The 18899-nt window shown below is 36.7% G+C and overlaps 1 protein-coding gene across 2 annotated transcripts in view; it reads left to right on the top strand.

Annotated features, from left to right (window-relative positions):
• The window catches only part of MDFIC (MyoD family inhibitor domain containing), an 86897-nt gene that overhangs the window by 15600 nt on the left and 52398 nt on the right, over nucleotides 1–18899 (top strand). For both annotated transcript variants that reach the window (XM_032276231.1, XM_032276232.1), the window contains exon 3: nucleotides 4069–4191. In XM_032276231.1, the coding sequence (XP_032132122.1) occupies nucleotides 4069–4191 (123 nt within the window). The remainder of the gene's footprint in view (nucleotides 1–4068; nucleotides 4192–18899) is intronic.

Raw genomic sequence — 18899 nt, 5'->3', positions numbered from 1 at the left:
GTAGTTGGGATTATGGGAAGGCACCACCATGCCTAGCTATTTTTTTTTTTATATTTAGTAGAGACACAGTTTCACCATGTTGGTCAGGCTGGTCTCAACCTCAGGTTATCTCCCATCTTGGCATCCCAAAGTGCTGGGATTACAGCCATGAGCCACCGCGCCCAGCCAGATTTTGTATTCTTAATAGTTGTCCTTACATGGAGACAGAAATAAATACCTCTTTATTAGATGATTAGATACAAATCTATTTTCTAGTACTTGGAATACTATGGCAAGGGGCTGAGTAGCAACATCTGTATCTCAATATTTGATATACCTAAGGTTGTTTTTTTTTTTTTAAATATAAATAGCTGTGTAGTATAAGATAAGAGTTAACTTAGAATAGTGCCCCTCAAACATGGTCATATATCACAATGATATCACTCCCCCAGCCCCACACACAACTGAGTTGAAATCTCTTAAGTTGGGCCTGTGCATCTTTATGTTTAAAGAGCTGTAGAGCAGTTCCGACCCAGAGGGAAGGTAGAGAACCAGTGGCTCAGAAGGACAGCATTGTTGAGATAATGAAGGCCCCCCTTTTAAGAGAAAATTCCTACACTGGGTTAGGGATGTACACATGATGGACATGTAAATAGAAATCTTGTAGAAAGGTATAGACTGATTTCATACGTGACTGAAATCACTCGATTGCCTATGGATTGTCTAGTCGCAACGACAAACCTCCAATATCCAGAATGAAATTTATTAAACAAGGGCTGAGTCTCTGTTTCTCACTTCAGAAACGACACAGAAAACCTACATTGATAATAGAACTTGGTTACTAGAAACTTCCATTTTGTTATTGCAATGAGTAATGGCTGACTCAACCCATTGAAAGCTTTAATAAGATTGGTTTTATGTTTGGATATCATGGTTCCCATCTTACAATTATCTGTCAATAAGTCCTTCTCTCTCTTGAGAGCATTTCTTCAGAGATATATGTAACTTGCTTACCATTTATGAGACTGCCATATGGGTAGTTAATTGAAATTAGTAAGTAGTAAGGATGTATTAATAAAATAACATGTATAAATTAGAAAGTCACAAAACAGTCAAGTGGTCACAGAAGTTTAGTCTATACAAGTGGAGAATTGGCAAGTCAATTTAAATTTTTTATTGGGAACCTTTTCTGAACTTTGGGCTGGGTGCTGTGGATCACAGCAAAAACCTGAGACCAACTTTTGAGCCAAGACATTTAGCTTTCAAGAGAGGCAAAGTTGAATAGACTGAGAATAGTGAATTAATAATAATTGCATATTATTTATTGAATATAATCAGACAGAGAATGATAGATTTTTTTGTTTTCACCTGAGAAGGGCACCGGGAATCACCTAATTCTGGAATTTCACAGATAAGGAAACTTTTTAAAAAGTGTGATAAATTGTCCATTAATAACAATTTAGAGCAGGAAGAGCTTCAGTTTTTGCCTAGAGTGGGTTGCATAGTTGTACATTTATGTGTATATGGACCACATGGCATTTTCATTTATTCAGTGGAGAGTTGAGAGGGTCTGTGTTCAGCACTCGAATATTGGACATGATTCAAATTTGAGTCAAGTGTGTCTAGAGGCTTTATTCATACCTATTTTCTTTCAGTCAGCAATGCTTCATAATGCCTTGGTTTCATGAATTAATTTTAATGGAATTAAACGTGAACAGCTCAAAATTATATAATTAATTTCATTCAGCTTCAATTAAAGTTGCTAATTGAATCAAGCTTACTAGCATGACACCTGGCGGCAGTCAGCCACATAACAGTGGCAGCAAGTATGTAGGACTGTGCTGATGAGCTAGTTCATGTCTACTAGTGAGTTTCCATGAAAAATTTCTTTTATTGATAATCTCAGAATGGCCTTGAGTTGACTGTAGCAGTGGAATGATTTCTGGACTTGTTTAAAAGGGTAAAGATTTTAATTGAAACTAACATATCTCATGAAGATTACATTTCTCTATGATAACGCTGAGTAAATGTTACATAAATCTAGAGCATATTGGTTTAGCATGTTTTCAATTTATATTTTACTGCTATTTGAATATGGTTTGTTTTTAAAAATCCTTGGAATTTAAGATCCCATTTTGTTCAGAGACCTTAGCCTCTGGACTTGGTCCTAAGTGGGTGTCTATCTATTTTTATGTGTTGAAATTTGTTTCATGGCAGAATTTTTAATTGTTGTGAAATCCCCATGGTCCATGAAAAAGTTTTGCATGTGCAGACATTTTTTCCTTCCACTGGAAATGTTAACACAGTTGACTAACAACTTCTGTTTGAATCTCTTTCCTTTCTTTGCTTCCATGGCTTGACGTCATCCAGCTTTTCTTCTCTAACTTCTTCCTAATTGTACGGACTCTTCTTGGTACTTGCTACTCTTTATGATACTTCTTAATATAGTCACTCTGTTAGTGAGCTCATTAATTTGAATGACTTTGGCAATCAAGTATAGAAAGACGACTATTTCTAGCTCTAGCCCTTTTCCTGACTTGCAAATTTGAATGTCCAGTACCAAACTCATCCACTAGACTGTAAACTCCAAGAAGGCCTGGGCAGCATTTCATAATTCGTTGTATCCCCATCACCTAGCACAATGCCTAAACATCTACTGTGCAAAAATATCTATTATTAAAAGAATAAATTGTTCTCCTGATTTCTAGGCTTTCCCAGTCAAGTCCAGACTGAGAACTTGGTCATATCCAACCCCATCTTCCTTGATTATCTCTACAAACTCCTAGTTAGTGTCTCACATTTACCCTCTGTTCCATCATTTTATCCAGTTAATTAAACGCTTGTCAACTTCAATATGGGCTTTGCTAAGTCTCTCTTTTAGCTTCCCTTACTGTATTCTCCCTCTTACATCTATCCATACTCTAGTGGAATTATCTGAGTGCAGCCTCTTCTCCCGCAGTTGAAATAAAATCTTTGGTAGTGGTACCCAGGAATATGGGTGCGGCCAGAACTGATAATCACAAGTTTGCACAAGTTTATTAATCTTCCTAAGGCATGGCTCTGATAAGGCATTTCGTAAAGCTTCAGTGGCTACTTTGATTTATTTTTCTTGCTTTTGAATTGCATCCAGATTTCTCACCTTAGCATTCTAATATCCACACAGTGTCTCTAATCAAACCTTTACAGTCTTAACTCCTAATTTTCCACTCACAGTACTTCATAGTCCAGAGAGTTGGAACCTTTGCCCAAATACCTGCTTTTGGAGTTTGCCCATGCTGTTCTTCCACTTTTCTCCCAACTTTCGTTTATGAAATCCAACTAATCTTTTAAAGACGATTCAACATGTACCTTTTTCTTCATCGCTTTTCTTGATCTCTGAATCCTGATGAGTATTTTTTTCTTCACTTGAACCTCTTTAGTGCTCTGGACCTCTCATAGCTTGCATTTTACCTTGTTACCAGTTTGCTTTTGGCTTGACTTATGATCCCGAAAAGACTTTACATTTCTTTACATATTGGCTTTCCCCCTGAGAATGCGTAAACCCACCTGCAAATCTCTCATCCTAAACACCCACTTCTTGGAGGATGCAGTATACAGTCCTTGACTTTTTCCTCACTTTTTACAGAGAGAATGTTATACTTGCTTTCTATACCTCATCACTACGCAAATCACTCCTCATTCAGCTGCAGGCTGACTTTCGTCCCCACCGCTCTTCAGAGCCTCTTCTCTTTTGCTCCTTTCTCTGCCGCTCCACCCACTACATGCATGGACTCACTCACTTTCAACCTTGCTGTAATCTTTCCACATTGCTCTACCACTGGCACATCACTTGCTGTGCTAAAATTACTTGTAAACGTAACAAATCATTTTTACTATGAATATCTCTGGTTCTTTAATGTCAGGCCGATAGTGGGTCCTCAGTAAATATCTGTTACTGAGCCAATAACAAGCAGCAGTCAATAGAGGAATACCTGTTTATTTCTTTAAATTATGGCAGACTTGGAAGCATTTAGAAAAATCCATATACTAAACAAAGAAAAAAATATGTAAAATTCAACTATAATAACTGTATCTTTTTTTTAAATTCAGGAAAATGTGATAAAGACAATACTGAGAAAGATATAATTCAGGCTAGTGATAGCCGCTTCGCACATGGAGAGATGCAAGACCAGTCCATTTGGGGAAATCCTTCAGATGGTGAACTCATCAGAAGTAAGTATTTTTAGAAACATTTTGAGTGATTTGGGGATATGATTATGATAATATATTCTCTGTTAATTGTCCCTGATAATTCTACTGCTCATCTGTAAATCAACAGAGTTTATCTGAAAGTGGTTTTATTAGTATTTTAAATTACAAAGCTAAAGCTAGGATATAAATAATGCTGTCAGTGTACTCTTTTCTTCAGAAAGGAAGAATTGACCCATTAATATTGGACTCTATTCTCAGACAGATTTAGTCAAAATTCAGTTCCATTTTGAGTAGCAACTAAGTGGAAGTCAAACAACTCTATGTGGATGGAGAAACTAAAAAGAGAAAGCTGGAGCTAAAAGCTACTGTGGTCTCTGCTCTTCTGGCTAACTGACTGAATTTCTTTACAATTCATATTTTATCACTGCTGTTAAATTTTTTTTCTGATACTCTTCTTCCTAAAATTTCTGTGTAGAATACATACAAAAGCTTTGGTCTGTTTTCACGTTACTCGTTGAATGCCCTGCAATACCATGTCTTTTGGGTGCTGTTCAGAATGCGGATTCTGTGTCAGATTCTGCTCTTGAGCTTTTGGAGCTTACATTCTGGTCACTAACTTCCCGAAGGTGTATTCAAGATGAATTTGCCATGCAATGAATTATTCTACACGTAGGTGTAAAGGTTGCTGCTAGGCCACACCTGGAAGCTCATGGGAGTCAATCTTTTGATATTCTCCTTTACATTAACTAAAGTACCATGTTTCCTTCTCAGCTTTTCAGAGTGGATAGAGGATAATTTACTTCTGGGATCGAATGTTTATTTTATTTTTAAAAATTTAATTCTTTAGTTTAAATAACTTCATACTAAAGACCCTTTACTCTCTTCCATATTACACTTTGAAGCTTAGAACATTTCTTTCCTCTCTAGAATACCGCTACCTGTCCCTAACTGAAAACCAAACAAAATAAATTAGAAAAAAAGAAGGAAAAGAGACCAACTTAGGAGAAAACAAGCAACAACAATAAAAACTCTATTGAAGGAAATTTCCAGGTTTCAAACAAAAGCTCTAAAAATGAGTATGTTTTAGTTTAATTTTAGGACCATTTTGGAGAAGGGAGTAGGAAGGAAGGAAATGAGACTCAGAAATTAGTAAGGAGGAAGATTTATATAGCTTTATCCAAAGAATCAAATAAACATTATTTCAAGAAAACATTTATCTCAGAAACATATATTGGTTAGCTTTCATCTAATATTGACTCTGCTATTGTGAAACACATGATTTTGTGGAATAACTGGCCTGTTTTGTCTCTCATTTCCTAGCAACCAGAGTTAGCACTAGAAGTCCTAGAGACAATTTTACCTCTACCTGTTGGGAAGCAAAATGGTTTTCTCACATTTTTTCAGTAGTAACAATTTTAAGTGTGTGTTTCATTTAATTAATTTATTTCCTTAATCTCTTTTCCTAGGGCCCACAATAGGAAAATATGAATAAGATTTCTCAGAACAACGACAACGAAAATACAAACATTATTAAATAAGAATATGGAGAGTCATGCTAATGTGTTAAATTTGTTTGTATTATTAGGCGAAGCTCATGTTAGTCATAGAATCCATACCATTAAGAAGAATGAATTAAGCCAGTTATTTAATTGCTTAAGTGGGTACTGATCAAATATATTGTAAATTGCATGAACTTCTTTACTGTAATAATGATGTAGCCTATGCCATGGGACTTTGGAACATTAGGGAATAACTATCTAGTTTCCTACTAATAGTCACTGAAGGAATGAAGAGATACAGAAATTTATAGCCCCATCTGAAAGGGTTGCTGGGAAAACTGACAGATGAATGGATATACAAAAGACTGGCCAAAGATAGCAATGCCACTGCTGACTAAAACATAAGCTGGCAAGCATTTCCAAATATTTGTGGGTGACATCTGACTCTGAATTTTGATTACAGATTTCAAAAACTCCATTTTTGTTGTTTTCCCAGTCACACGTTTCTAGACAAAGTCTGCTTTGTTGGATCAACAGAAAAAATTTGATATCTGGATTTGCAGAAGTGGAACATTTTATATCATCTTTAAAACTGACTCAATTCTGGATAGCATTTGAAAGTTCTGTATTGTGGTAGCCTCTGCTATTCCAACTCCTTTGATACTAAACTCTCAGACTGCCTGACTTTCCTTCTTTGGCTTTCCCCACAGAGTCATTGGCCACCTCAGTGCAATTTAATGTCTGTCTGTCTTAACTCCGAGGTTAGGAAGAGGTGTATTTTCTTCTTGCTTAAGCATCTCGCACATTTTGGGGGCCCAGTAACTCTTTTGTAATAACAATAGGCCCTGGAAAAGGAGACTCTGGCTCAGAGCTCCATGGGAGGAGGGGAACATCTGTGGTGAGTCAGACCTGGGCTGGCTCCCATTCCAGGAGTCCTGTGTGGCTCTCTGAGCACCGTGGAAGAGGCTGAAGAGGCGGACAGCTGGCTCTCACGGAGCTGATGTTAGTGTTCCCACTGTAGTGCTAGTTTGGCTGAATAGAGGGATCATCAGAAAAATGAGGCTGGCCGGGGTGTGGGAACATTTTCAAATGCACAACCCACTCTTTTTCCAAGCTTCCATGGGGCAGCTCAGCTGCATACTCAAGAAGTGAAGGAGAGACACGCTGTCAAATGTGACTTCTTTTTCTTTATTCTTGAAAGTGGCTAGTGAGGGCTGGCAGCTCTTGTCTCCGTTGCCCTGGATGGCTGCTGCCTTCTTTGCTGGACATTCAAGGCATAGTTTATAGGGGACTGTTAGCTGTCAGTGTAATGACGCTGTTTTTACTTTTCTTTGCTGAGAATAACTGAGCTCTGGAAAGTCAAGGGAGTGGCTGCTTTGGAAATTGTATTCTAATTAAAGGGTGTATTCTCAGGCCTCATAAGGGATATTCAAGCTGAGAATAATTTCCAAATTATTCTGTGAACTTTAATCCTGACCTGAGTAGAGTACCTGGTTAGACTCACACTTGGTTTCTGCTCTACACAGAAGTTTGTACTTAGTCTGCTTTCCCTGGTCGACCTAGAAAACATTGCAGGTGGCAGACCTGGGTACTGTGGTCTTTCAGGGTGTGGATTTCAAATTGGTGCCCTTGAATTGCTAACTTACTAAAGAGAATACATTCTGGAAGTAATAAATAAAAAGAAGAAACCCATATGGAACCAAACATTTTGAATAAATTAGGCCACACACAATCTGGTCAGAACATGCACATTTTGGTTCTTTTTCTTAGGAAATTTAAATTTAAAAAGACAATTCCAGCCACTTAAATTTGTTTAAAAATTTCTAAATCAAATTAGTAAGGAATTAAAAACAATAGAGATTTTGTGAAAAAAATTTATAACTTGAAAATCTCCTTTTTAATCCCTTTTACAGCTCAACAGGCTTTTATATTCTTAGAATATATTTTGGTGTATAATTTAATTTCTGAAAGTTGGCTTAAATTTTGGAATTTATAAGAGCATCAGCTAAGACTTTGGCTTTTCCCCTCAGATTAGCATATATGGTATTGTATATAATTTGAAGCTATGCTGCTTTTTAATAATCACTATTCCTCTGACTTCATAAAATAAATGTTACAGTGAAGTGATACCCTCAATTAATATTTTTTCTATTTAACCCATAATATGCATAAACCGATAACAGGCAATAGGCAATATTTCATGTTTTACTTAGACAAGAAAAGGAACAGAAGCAACATTTTCATCTCAGTCTTTGGGGGAGTTTCTAAGGTAGGAAGAAGTGTGTAGGTAGTGTGTGTGTGTGTGTGTGTGTGTGTGTGTGTTACTGTGCTTACACTCGGGCATGTGTAATGTTTTCATTTAATTTAGGTCAAATTCTACTATTCCAGTTATTTCCTATAGTGAGCTTACATTTTTCTTTGTTCCTCTTTGTAAAGTGCCTCAGGTCTCTATCTCAGGTTTTTCTAGGTCTTTCTGAAAATTCTTATTACTTAACTTTATCCTTGGACATTGCTTTTACATAAACGTCTCCTAATTCTAAATGTCATTACTTAACTCCAGAAATTTTCCTTAGCTTCTCTTCTGAAATAAATTTCCCATTAAATTAAACTATTTTGTTCAGCTAATTCTCTCCTTTGTGATTTTATAGAATTCCCATGATCTGAAGCAAAGTTAGAATGCTCTACTTAAATAGTAATCCCCGTTCTGTTTAACCCATTTATTCATTTTGAAGAGTTTTTAGCTCTCATAATAGTAAGCATTTAATTGGCAGTAGAATGCAAGCTCTTCTCCAGCTCACACTTGCTCACCCTTACGGAGCTGCCTTTTCACTCACCCTGCTACTTGAAACCTTTCTATTGGCATCATCTGCGTTTCCTCTCAACATCAACAGTCTCTGTTATTAGAACTCTATTATTTCTTTTCCTAGCCTTTGCCAACTTAATGCAGATCACCCCTTAATGCATACCATTTCATCACTTTAGGGAATGCCTTCTTTATGTAAAACACTGAGAGAAAAGCAGATACTCAGGTATGCTATTTATATACTTAGAACACTTTTACTTTGTTAGTAAGGAAATAGCATTGAGAGATGTGTATTTAAGTTTATTTCACAGCTGTCATTTGAAGGCACATTTCAGTAAGTGTTAATCTGGATTTCTTTAGAATTTGCTTTATATGAAAAAGAGCATCAGCCAGCCCCTAGATAACTATGACCTAGTTAAGACTGGAATATACAGCTATCATATTATGTTTCTTAGGTAATGTAGGAGTTTTTTCCCCTGCTATTTCATACTCATTCTCTTTGGGGAGCACATATTGGAAGCAAGTAATTCTGACTTTGCCTTGCTCAGTGGCTTTTCTTCCTCCATTTGGCTCTCAGAAAAATTCTCTGTTTATTAGATATGTTGGCCAAACAGTTATGGTGGCTATAGTTTACATGTTTTGATTATTGTTTTAAAGGGGGATCTTCATGGTCAATTATTCCAAAATCAAACCAATCGTTTGGGTTCAAGGTTGGGTGGATAATCCTAAGTAATTTTTGAAGTGTTTCTGTATTTATCTCATGGGTCAATGGCAGCCATTAAGCTGTATTCTAGAATGGATTTCAAGTTACCTGACATACTTCTTCTCAGGCTGCATTATTCCATCCTTGTCTGGGTTCTGCCCAGAAGCTGGAGAGAATCATTTCATTTTGAGCCGATTTTAGTTTTGAGCATTTAATATTCAAGGGCTGAGAGGTCAATGGAAACTGACTTCCAGGAATCAGACCCTGACTGTATCATTACTGCTAATGCTGGGTCGGTTACCTACCTACCCTCTGTGGGCTCTAATTTCTCATTTTTAAGAAGGTGATGCTAATACTCTATGCCTCACTGTTATTTAAATGATTATATTGTATGCTTCCTTAGCCCAGGGCCAAATGAGTAAGCACTCACTGAATTTATTGTTTTTCATTATTATTATCCTTGAGCCTAACTTCATTTTAAGTCGTGTTTTGTTTTGGGGTTCTTCATGGCTCCATTGTGTTACATGTCCAGACAGCCTGCATCCCAAAGATCACGTCTTTCTGAGACCCTTGATATTGTCTACAACAATAGCCAGCACACTGATTGCTACATGATTTATGCTTAATAAACGCATGATGACTTAAGTGTATTGAATTAATGAGGGGGAGGGAAGAGATGCTTTACCTACCTTGCCTCTTTTATTTCAGATGTTAAGGCCCTGAGATGATTCTGAATCAATACAGTATTCCATGTATTCCTTCTAACTCCCTTCTTACCTCCAAGCCTCACGTGGTTTACTCATGTGAAGTTTGAAGTATGTGTAGATGACTTTTATGATATTAAAGCAATCAAGTTCTAAATTTGACTATCGTTTACTGATAAGGCTACTTTGAAGAGTTTCCAGTGAAGTTCTTACGGTAGTGATCTGTGTACCATTTATTTTCTGAGGAGGTGAATAGGAATGACATTTTATTTATGGTCTTTTCTGCTTCCCATATTCCTTATTTTTCTTGGCTATCCATAAGAAAAAAAAAATTGAGAAGACCTTAATTCCCTCCCTGCCTTTTGCATCCTTCCCTCCAGCTTGGATGAACTTTCCTTCCATACTTCCTTCTCTCCCTTCCATTCTTTTGTCTTCCCTTTCTTTCATTTTTCTTCTTCTTTCTCATATTATTCTCTGCCTTTCTAACAGACGTGTATAATCCTACTGCATTTATAGATATTGTTCATCTGTATGAAAGTATGTATAATGAAGCCCATTGCTATTTAAAGATTGTAACTGATAATAAATTCCTTCTCATATTTACCTCTACTTTTCTGGATTTGTAAATTTCAATTTCCTCATGGATTTTAATGAGTTGTGAAATGACAAGTTATATACAAATGAATTTGCTGAGTGAAACAAAGAAAGAGACTGCTTTGAAATTTATGGAAGTATATGTTTCTATGTATACTTCTCTGTGTTTCCCCCAAACCAGGCTTCTTTTCGGGCTTGCTAGTTACTTTCCATTATGTTTGAATTAGTGATCAGATTTGCTATTGTGAAGACTGGGTAAGAATATTTTTAAAATGCTTTGAATACCATAAAGCACAATGTATGTTACTATTGTTGTTCTTACGATCATTGATACCATCATTCTAATTTATTACTTTACCTTTCACTTTTATTGTATTTGATGACATTTGATTTGTAATCTGTATCCTGCTTCTTTGGTTAAAAGCTTTTAATCTCTTCCTATTATTCCTAAATTTTTTGGTCATTAATAGGGGAAATGAGATGGTACTAAAGTGTCAGTGGTGGACAAGGGCTCAGGGAGGAAGCAGATGTATTCTTCTCCCGTTTGAGAGTGTTTGTGAGCCTCAGGAAGGAGCTGAGGCTTGGGAACAGGCTTAGAGATCATCCCAAAAATGCTAACCACTGAAGAAATAAATAACATTTAATGATCAAGACCACAAATGCTGTGGTTTAGATAATTTTAGTACTCAAACCTCAAACTTCCTGGATCTGGACACTGTGAACTTACACATAAACTATGTTTTTGCAGATCATGTTGTTATATTGAAATTTGGGAATTAGGGGTTAAGGTGTAATTTTAAAAACAAAATTAAAAATTGATTACAGGAAGACTGAATGCTTACAGTTTACCAGCTGTGTTATGTTGGAGATACAGTGACGGGCATGGGTTCAGCATCCAAAGGTTACAGCCTTTTGGGAGATACAATTTATTGTGATATGATCATGTGTATTATGAGTGCACCAGAGGAGAAGTGCAGGCCATGGTAAGTTCTTATGGGATAACACAAAGCCTCATGTGGGGAGGGGGCCAGAGAGAGCTTTCCAGTAGAAGTGTTGTCTGTGATACCACCAGCTGAAGCCGTTCATGGGAGGGGCTGAGGTTGGGGTGTTCCAAGCCCAAAGCACAGCACATCTACAGGTCTAGAGGTAAGAGAGGATGGGGACATTTTGAGGAGAGCTGGGGAAGTTTTGTGTAAGCTGGGATGTATGTTAGATGAGGGATGGAGAGAGATGAGAGAGAAATAATCTGTTAAAGAGTTAAGGGAAGATAGAAAGTATTGAAAGGAGAAGTGATCTAATCAGCAGTGTGTTTTAATTTGACTGTATTTTAGGATGATGATTCTTGAAATAGAAAATAAATAGGAATGGGAAGGACTGAAGGCATTAAGAGATAAACTGGAAGACTTGTATAATTCTGCTGAGAAAGGAAGGTGTCGTGGACTGGGGTAATGACAGGTAGGTTTACAAGGAGGAGATGGATTCAGCTTTCTATAGGATGAAACCAGTAAGACGTATGTGGTTAAAGGAATGACAGGTGCTGAGAATGAGGCCGAGGTTTTAGTTTGAACAAGTGATAGTTGTGATGAAATGACAGTGGGGCAAATGAGTTAAGGATATTGTCCAAAGAGGGTGTGAAGTGATGAGCTATGGCTATAAAATAGGTAGGGAAGGAAATAAAGACAAGAAAGGCATCACAAATAAGAAAAAACAGCAGCAGCATTCATAGTCTCCTATTGTTTCAGAAATAAAGCAGATGTAGTAACTGAATAGAAAATATGGGAAGAGAAGATGCAGTATGAGAATGAGAAATATGAATTTAAGATTTGTGAGTTGGAATGGTCTCAGGGGAGGTAGAGGCTCAAGGTATAGTCATAAGGAGGATGAGGGACTGAAATAGTTTCTCCCAAACCAAAAGTGCAAGTTTTGGAAAAGCCTGCATAAGAATTGCCATATATAACAGTTGGGGAAGAAGAGACCTAGAGGTTTATTTTAATCAAACATATCCAATAATAGGTAAAGCTGAGTTTTTAATCAGTGTTTCTTGAATTTCAGATGCTTCATTGAGCCTTAAAGTTTTAGGAGGAGCCAGGCACAGTGGCTCACACCTGCAATCCCAGCACTTCAGGAAGCCAAGGCATGAGGATTGCTTGATTTCAGGAGTTTGAGACTAGCCAGGGCAATGCAGTGAAACCCTGACTCCACAAAACAAACCAAACAAACAAAAAACTAGCCAGGGATGGTGGTGCCTGCCTGTAGTCCCAGTTACTTGGGAGGCTTATGGGAAGATAGCTTGAGCCTAGGAAGACGAGACTACAGTGAACTGTGATTGCATCACCGCACTCCAGCCTGGGTGATGAAGAGAGATCATGCCTCAAAAAGAAAACAAAAACAAAAACAAAAACAAAAACTAAAGAAAAGCAAGTGGTTTAGGAAGAATAACCAGTTGGTCAACTCTGGTTCTTTGCTGCTTTGGCCTAAGGTCAGTCACCTGTTGGGGATGAATGGAATAGTAGTTTGATATTCTCTAAGGTGGGTCCCTGAAATGAATGGGAAAAAAATACAGACTTTTTGGAACCAGTCTTCACTATTGTAAGATTCTAAAGAGTCTTCTTCATTTAGTCTAGTAGATAAACAAAATTATAATAAAAAAAGACATATGTCAGTATGTGTGTATATATATAGATACATAAATATATGAAAGAAAGGTTAATATCAAATTATACATGTGCGTTTACATTTTTCTTAATGCAAGATATAGTTCCAGCTCCTCATGATGTTTCCTTTAGGGAATTTTATGAAATTGAGTGGGAGAATATTGGTGAAGAGGACTCCCAATTAATATTCTGCATTCTCTCTTCTGTATTGTTATTTTTTTCCATGAAGTGAATTATTTTATTATCTTAAAAACAAAAACATTTTTAAAAGAAAATTATTGCATGATATGGCAAAATCATGCTGGTGGGGTACCAGCTCTTCAAAGTAGCATTAGAGCTTAGTCATCTGTAGATGCTTCAGGTTATAGGTAGTCTAGTTCATTCAGCTTCATCAGGTTCTGTAGGAGACAGGACCACCTATATGATTCGCAAGATGGAGGGCAGTGCAGAATGAGAATGTAGGGTCTCTTGTTAAAACATTATTATGAATTTTAAAGAGAACAACAGCGGAACATTAAGCCAGGCATGGGGGTCCTTCCAAGTACAGGGCTTTCTCCAACTGCATAGTTCACACCCAAGATGCTGTGCCTGGCTGTAGGCATTGAAGGCATGGGACTCCAGTTCTGGTAAACATAAAGTAATAGTCTATATCTATTTTATAATTATCTGTAAATTCCCAAAATTCAGGAAGGAGAAGTTTTTCTGGGCTTGGGAAAATCAGTTGCTATGCTAGTCACAAACATGAGTAACTATAGCTATGTGGAACAATTGCCATGAGCAAGCTCCGGTAGACAGTTGCTCTCAGCTCTTAGCTGCCCTCAGCCAGCAAAAGGCAGGAAGACCTGTTTCTAGTGTTATCTAAGGCTCTGTACAGTGGGTAGGGGTGTATCAGAATGAGGGGGGCTGGTAGAAATTCCTCTCTAGCAAGCTGAGAATCAATACGTGATTTGCCCCTGGGTCTACTTTTTTTTTTTTTTTTTTTCAACTAGCCTTTATGGAGTTAGTGGCAAATCCATGCTCCACAGTTTTCCACGAAACGCTGGATTTTTTCCAGGTCCCTGAGTTCTGCAATAAGATACACAAAAGTCAAGGGAAATCTCTTCTTAAACACACAGATGCTCTCTTGGAGGATGAAAATTACATTAAAGTGAACCATAGAAGAGAGTGGGTGGAGAAATTTGTTCTGCTTTGGAACATTCTTTAATTAAGTATATTTTCCATGGTTCATGAGAACTTGTGAGAGCTCCGATTAGAAAATTTAAGAAAAAAAAAAAGATTCCCACCATCTCAAATTGTCGTGAATAATTGATTCACGCCAGTGTGATCATAATAAGATCATACTTTGGATGCTGCCCATCATTCCCTGTCTTTATGAAAAAGATATTAATGTATCATTTATGTGGAGGACTGTCTTTGCAGGTTATCTTCATGATATTCCTTCAGCATTGCAAAGGCACTGTCATAATTACAAAGGGGAGTGATAATGTAGGCAGCAGTGGCAACAACAACACACCCAACGAATGGTCTGATTATTAATAATTACCATTTTCTTCCTATTCTTTGTGAATAGGGTTCTTATTATTGTACTTCTCCCATATTGAGTAGATTTTTAAAAGTCTTATCAAATGGTTGCTTGTAAAAATATTTACTACTGAATATGTAAGATTAAACCCATATTCTTACACAGTTAAGTTTACAATATTTTAGCCAATTTGTCATAGTTGATTTTTCATCTAGCTTCACATTTTTTAAAGCACAAGTTATTCAGCATTTTTTATTCAAATACATGTAACTTGTTTTTTGATTTCTAAATAAAAGGTTGTCTTTTAAATTAAATAAGTTTTAAAGATTTTACCCCAATGCAATAAAAAGTATATATAATAAAAAGTCTTTTTTAAAAACAGGATTGAAATAATATTGATTTTTACCATAAAGTCTACATGTGTTTGGACTAATTCAAAGTAGGCTGAAGTGTTTCAAGAACTTCTGATTATTTCAACATTAAATTTGAAGCTAGTTGCCAGTCTGGTTCCTGGATAGTGAAAGGGTGTTGATATTATATTAATTCCCAGGTGTCACAGAAAATCAAATAGCAGAACCTTGAATTAGTCAGTCAATCATTGTGTGAAACTGTGTTGAGTGTGATATGGCTGTGATTCTTTACGCCTTCTGCTCCACTTTCTAGCTATGTGATCTTTAACTACAGTTGTTCTTTCAGTATCTGTGGGAGTTTGGTTCCAGGACCCTTGAGCATACCCCAATATTCGGATGCTCAGGTGCCTTATATAAAATGGCATGGTATTTGCAAAAAACTGATGCATATCTTCCAGTATACTTTAAATTATCTCCAGATTACTTATAATAACTAATACAATGGAAATGGTATGTAAATAGCTGTTATACTGTATTGTCTAGAGAATAATTACAAAGAAAAAGTTTGCACATGTTTGGGATAGTCACATCCACCTTTCCCCCGTGCTGGGTGTTTTTGATTTGTGGTTGGCTGAATCCACAGATTTGAAACCCATGGACACAGGGGCTGATTTTAGTGTCTTATTTGCCCTTCTAAGTCATGACTTCCCAGTACCAGACTGATCTAGAGCTTCTTTTCATTTGTTTGAAATCACATTGATTCTTGACTTCTTTAAGTCTAACAGCCTTACCTATTTCACTCAGTCCACCTTATACTATCTATTGATATACCTTTGCCTTTTTTTTTTTTTAATCATGGAGATCTGCTCCATTCTAAGATTTTGAAACGAGAAATTCACATTCTAATTTCTCCCTGCCCTTTCCCTTAATAATAATGTCTAATCTGCTAACTATGTTCTTTTCCTCTGTAGTATCTTATCTCCTTTTTGACTTTACCTGACTTTTTTCATGGTCAGCTGGAATCTGCAAATGATCTTTCACGATCTCCCTAAATTCCATAGTCTTATGCCATTTCTGCCATGCTTATGCTGAAGCTGTGGTAACCAGACCATTCATCAGTCTTCTCACTTCAGGTTCCAAGCCTGTGGGGCACAGTTGAAGAGTGTTATGTAGTGGAAGGGTGAATTATAGTATCAATATGTGTCCTCTAATCTCAATTGAAATGTCTCTGCTTCTCAGTTTTTAGTTGGTTTCCATTTTTAGTTCATTCTTGCCTTTTTATTGTATGACACTTATTGTTCTATAAGGATTCAGATTATGCTCTAGTCCCCTCATTTCTGGGATATTGTAGTTTATATTTAAGCACATCTCCTGGTAGTCAAAACCAGTTCTGCTATAGATGCCTGATACCTTAAGCCATCTTGGTCTATGTCCTGGAAGAATTAGTAAATACTACCACAGTAGTCTTTTGATACTGATAGGTCTTGTATGTCAGTGCAGTGGCCTCTTCTCAATACTCATTCTATCTGTAGCGTTTGACAGGGCATGTCAAACAGGGCATGCTTGAAATTCACTCCCTATGCCGCTACTCCTCTCACCACTTTCTGCCTCTGTAGTTCAAATTGACTTCCTTTCAGTCTCTCAGATGCCATTGGGTTCCTTTCTGCCTCTGGTCTTTTGCATACCAGGTCTTCAGAAAGGCCTTCCCAGACTCACATCTAAAATAGCTTTTCCTGTTTCTTACAACACCCTTTTCTTGTTAGCTGTTGCCACAATTGTAATTTATTTGTGCAATTCACATGTCTAATGTTTGCTGGCTCTATGTTGCACTCCCAGCAATCAGCATAATTCCAGGATCACAATGAACTTTCAGTAAACAATTTTGGATGATATATTTTAAAAATAAAAAGAAATTGATTTTTTTCTATACTACTTCCTTTCATGAACTTTTGCCATAACCAAAATATTTTACTTGTGCCTCTGTTCACTTGTCTAGTATTTTCCTTCTCCCAGGCTTCACTCATGTTACCTGTCTCTCCATGTCTCTTGCTCAATAAGCAAGGCCTATGTGATTTCTGCCTCATCTGGGATTTGCAGTGTTTACCTGTATCTCTCCTAAAGGACTCATTAATTTCAAAATTGTAATACATGTGTTTATGACCCTCTTCTCCAATACTGGATTGAAGGCTCCTTAAGGGTAAGATTGGTGTCACATTCAGCTCTGTAGTCCTCATATCCCTCAGCCCAGGGCCATGCAAAGTTCCCCCCAGTACATCTATGTTAATTGTTGAATAAATGGAAGTCTTTACCTTTTGACTACATTTAGCTTCTCTGTAGGAGACTGGCAGCTTTCAATTTGTTAAGCTGTGGTAATTTGTTTAAAATGTGGATTGACTATCTTTGCTTCTCTTAAGGAGCTAATTTTCTCAGTCCACAGTTCATGCATATTAAAGGATGTTTTTATTAGTAATATTAACAATGTTAACATGGCTTTTTACAGTTAATGAAGTTTTTCGTATTTTGATCTAACCTGGCCTATCAGCAGCTCAAACAGTTGGGATAAGTATCTTTATTACTTATCAATAATACTGAACTCCAAAGTCAAGCAAGTGGCCTAGGGCCATGCACCTAATACCTTGATTTTTCCCATACAGCTTTAACCCTAGAGTGATTCTCAAATGGAGAGTGGAGGAGAGATAAGGATAGGGAAGGGACTTTGTGATGTATATGGTCCTCTAGAGAGTATGTTAGAATCACAGGAGAGGGGACAGTTTTTCCAAGTAATAACCTTATTCCAAGCTCCCAGTTCTAGTCCACTTTTCTAGTTGAAAATTAAGGCTCTTTTACTACTAATATTAATAAGATTGCATTCTGCCCTTGTGTTGGCCAGAGAAAAGTTGGAAAAATTGCAGTATACCATATTCCTTCAGAATTTCATCTTTGTTGTGCGAAATTCAAAACAGTTCTTGGGCTTTATATATATATATATATATATATATATATATATATATATATATGTGTGTGTGTGTGTGTGTATATATGTATATATGTGTATATATATATATGTATATATATATATATGCCATCTTAGAAAAAAGGGCTTTTTTATTCTTTAATACCATGTACTTATTGCCTCCAAGAGAACAGTCTCATTCCGAGGGATAGGTAGAGAATCTCAGCATATGCCATTTTTAATGTGCTGTAAATAATGCATTTTCCTTCTGCAGCAAGACAAAAAACTTGATAGCTATGATATGAGGTGGGGGTAGGAATTATTATTCTATACTCATATCCTTTTGTGTGAAATAATGTTTTTCAACTCTTTATCTGAGCTTAAAATACGTACCGATGTCCAGAACCCACCCCAGACCAATGAGCTTAGAATCATTAGGAGTAGGGCTTGGGCATTTGTAAGCCTTCAGGTACTTCTGAGGTGCAGCACAGATTTAGTGTTAAGGTTTTTAATTAAAAATATTGTCCTACAACAAAGCTTGAAAATAAGTTGAATATTAGTCATTTATTTGAATACTTAAAGACCTTGTTTCAGAAAGTGGTTTTTTGTAGTTATGACTGATGGCCCACAGGAACTGATAGGCATGGCTTTCTGTTTGGGATAGCCCATGTATTGGCTTCTTAGAAGGCTTAGCCCTTAGCTCTTTTGGGAAGTTGTTTTCTCAAGAGATATAAACATTGTTCAGAATGTGTTTCTGACTTTTAGTTTTACTCTGTAACACTTTTACCTAAGTTTTATAATTTTACAAAAGAATGATTATAATTTGCACAGGTAGTCTGGCTAAATGGTACAGTGAAAGGACTTTAAAATCTTTCAGATGTAGTCATAAGAAATTAGTTGATTATCTTAGGATTTGTGGTATATTAAATTGAAATCAAGGTTTATGT

The sequence above is a fragment of the Sapajus apella genome, unplaced genomic scaffold, assembly GCF_009761245.1.
Source record: "Sapajus apella isolate SASKATOON/1434 unplaced genomic scaffold, GSC_monkey_1.0 scaffold7, whole genome shotgun sequence".
Taxonomy (NCBI): Eukaryota; Metazoa; Chordata; class Mammalia; order Primates; family Cebidae; genus Sapajus; species Sapajus apella.
The sequence above is the reverse complement of the archived record's forward strand: the minus strand, read 5'-3'. Positions and strand labels throughout refer to the sequence as shown.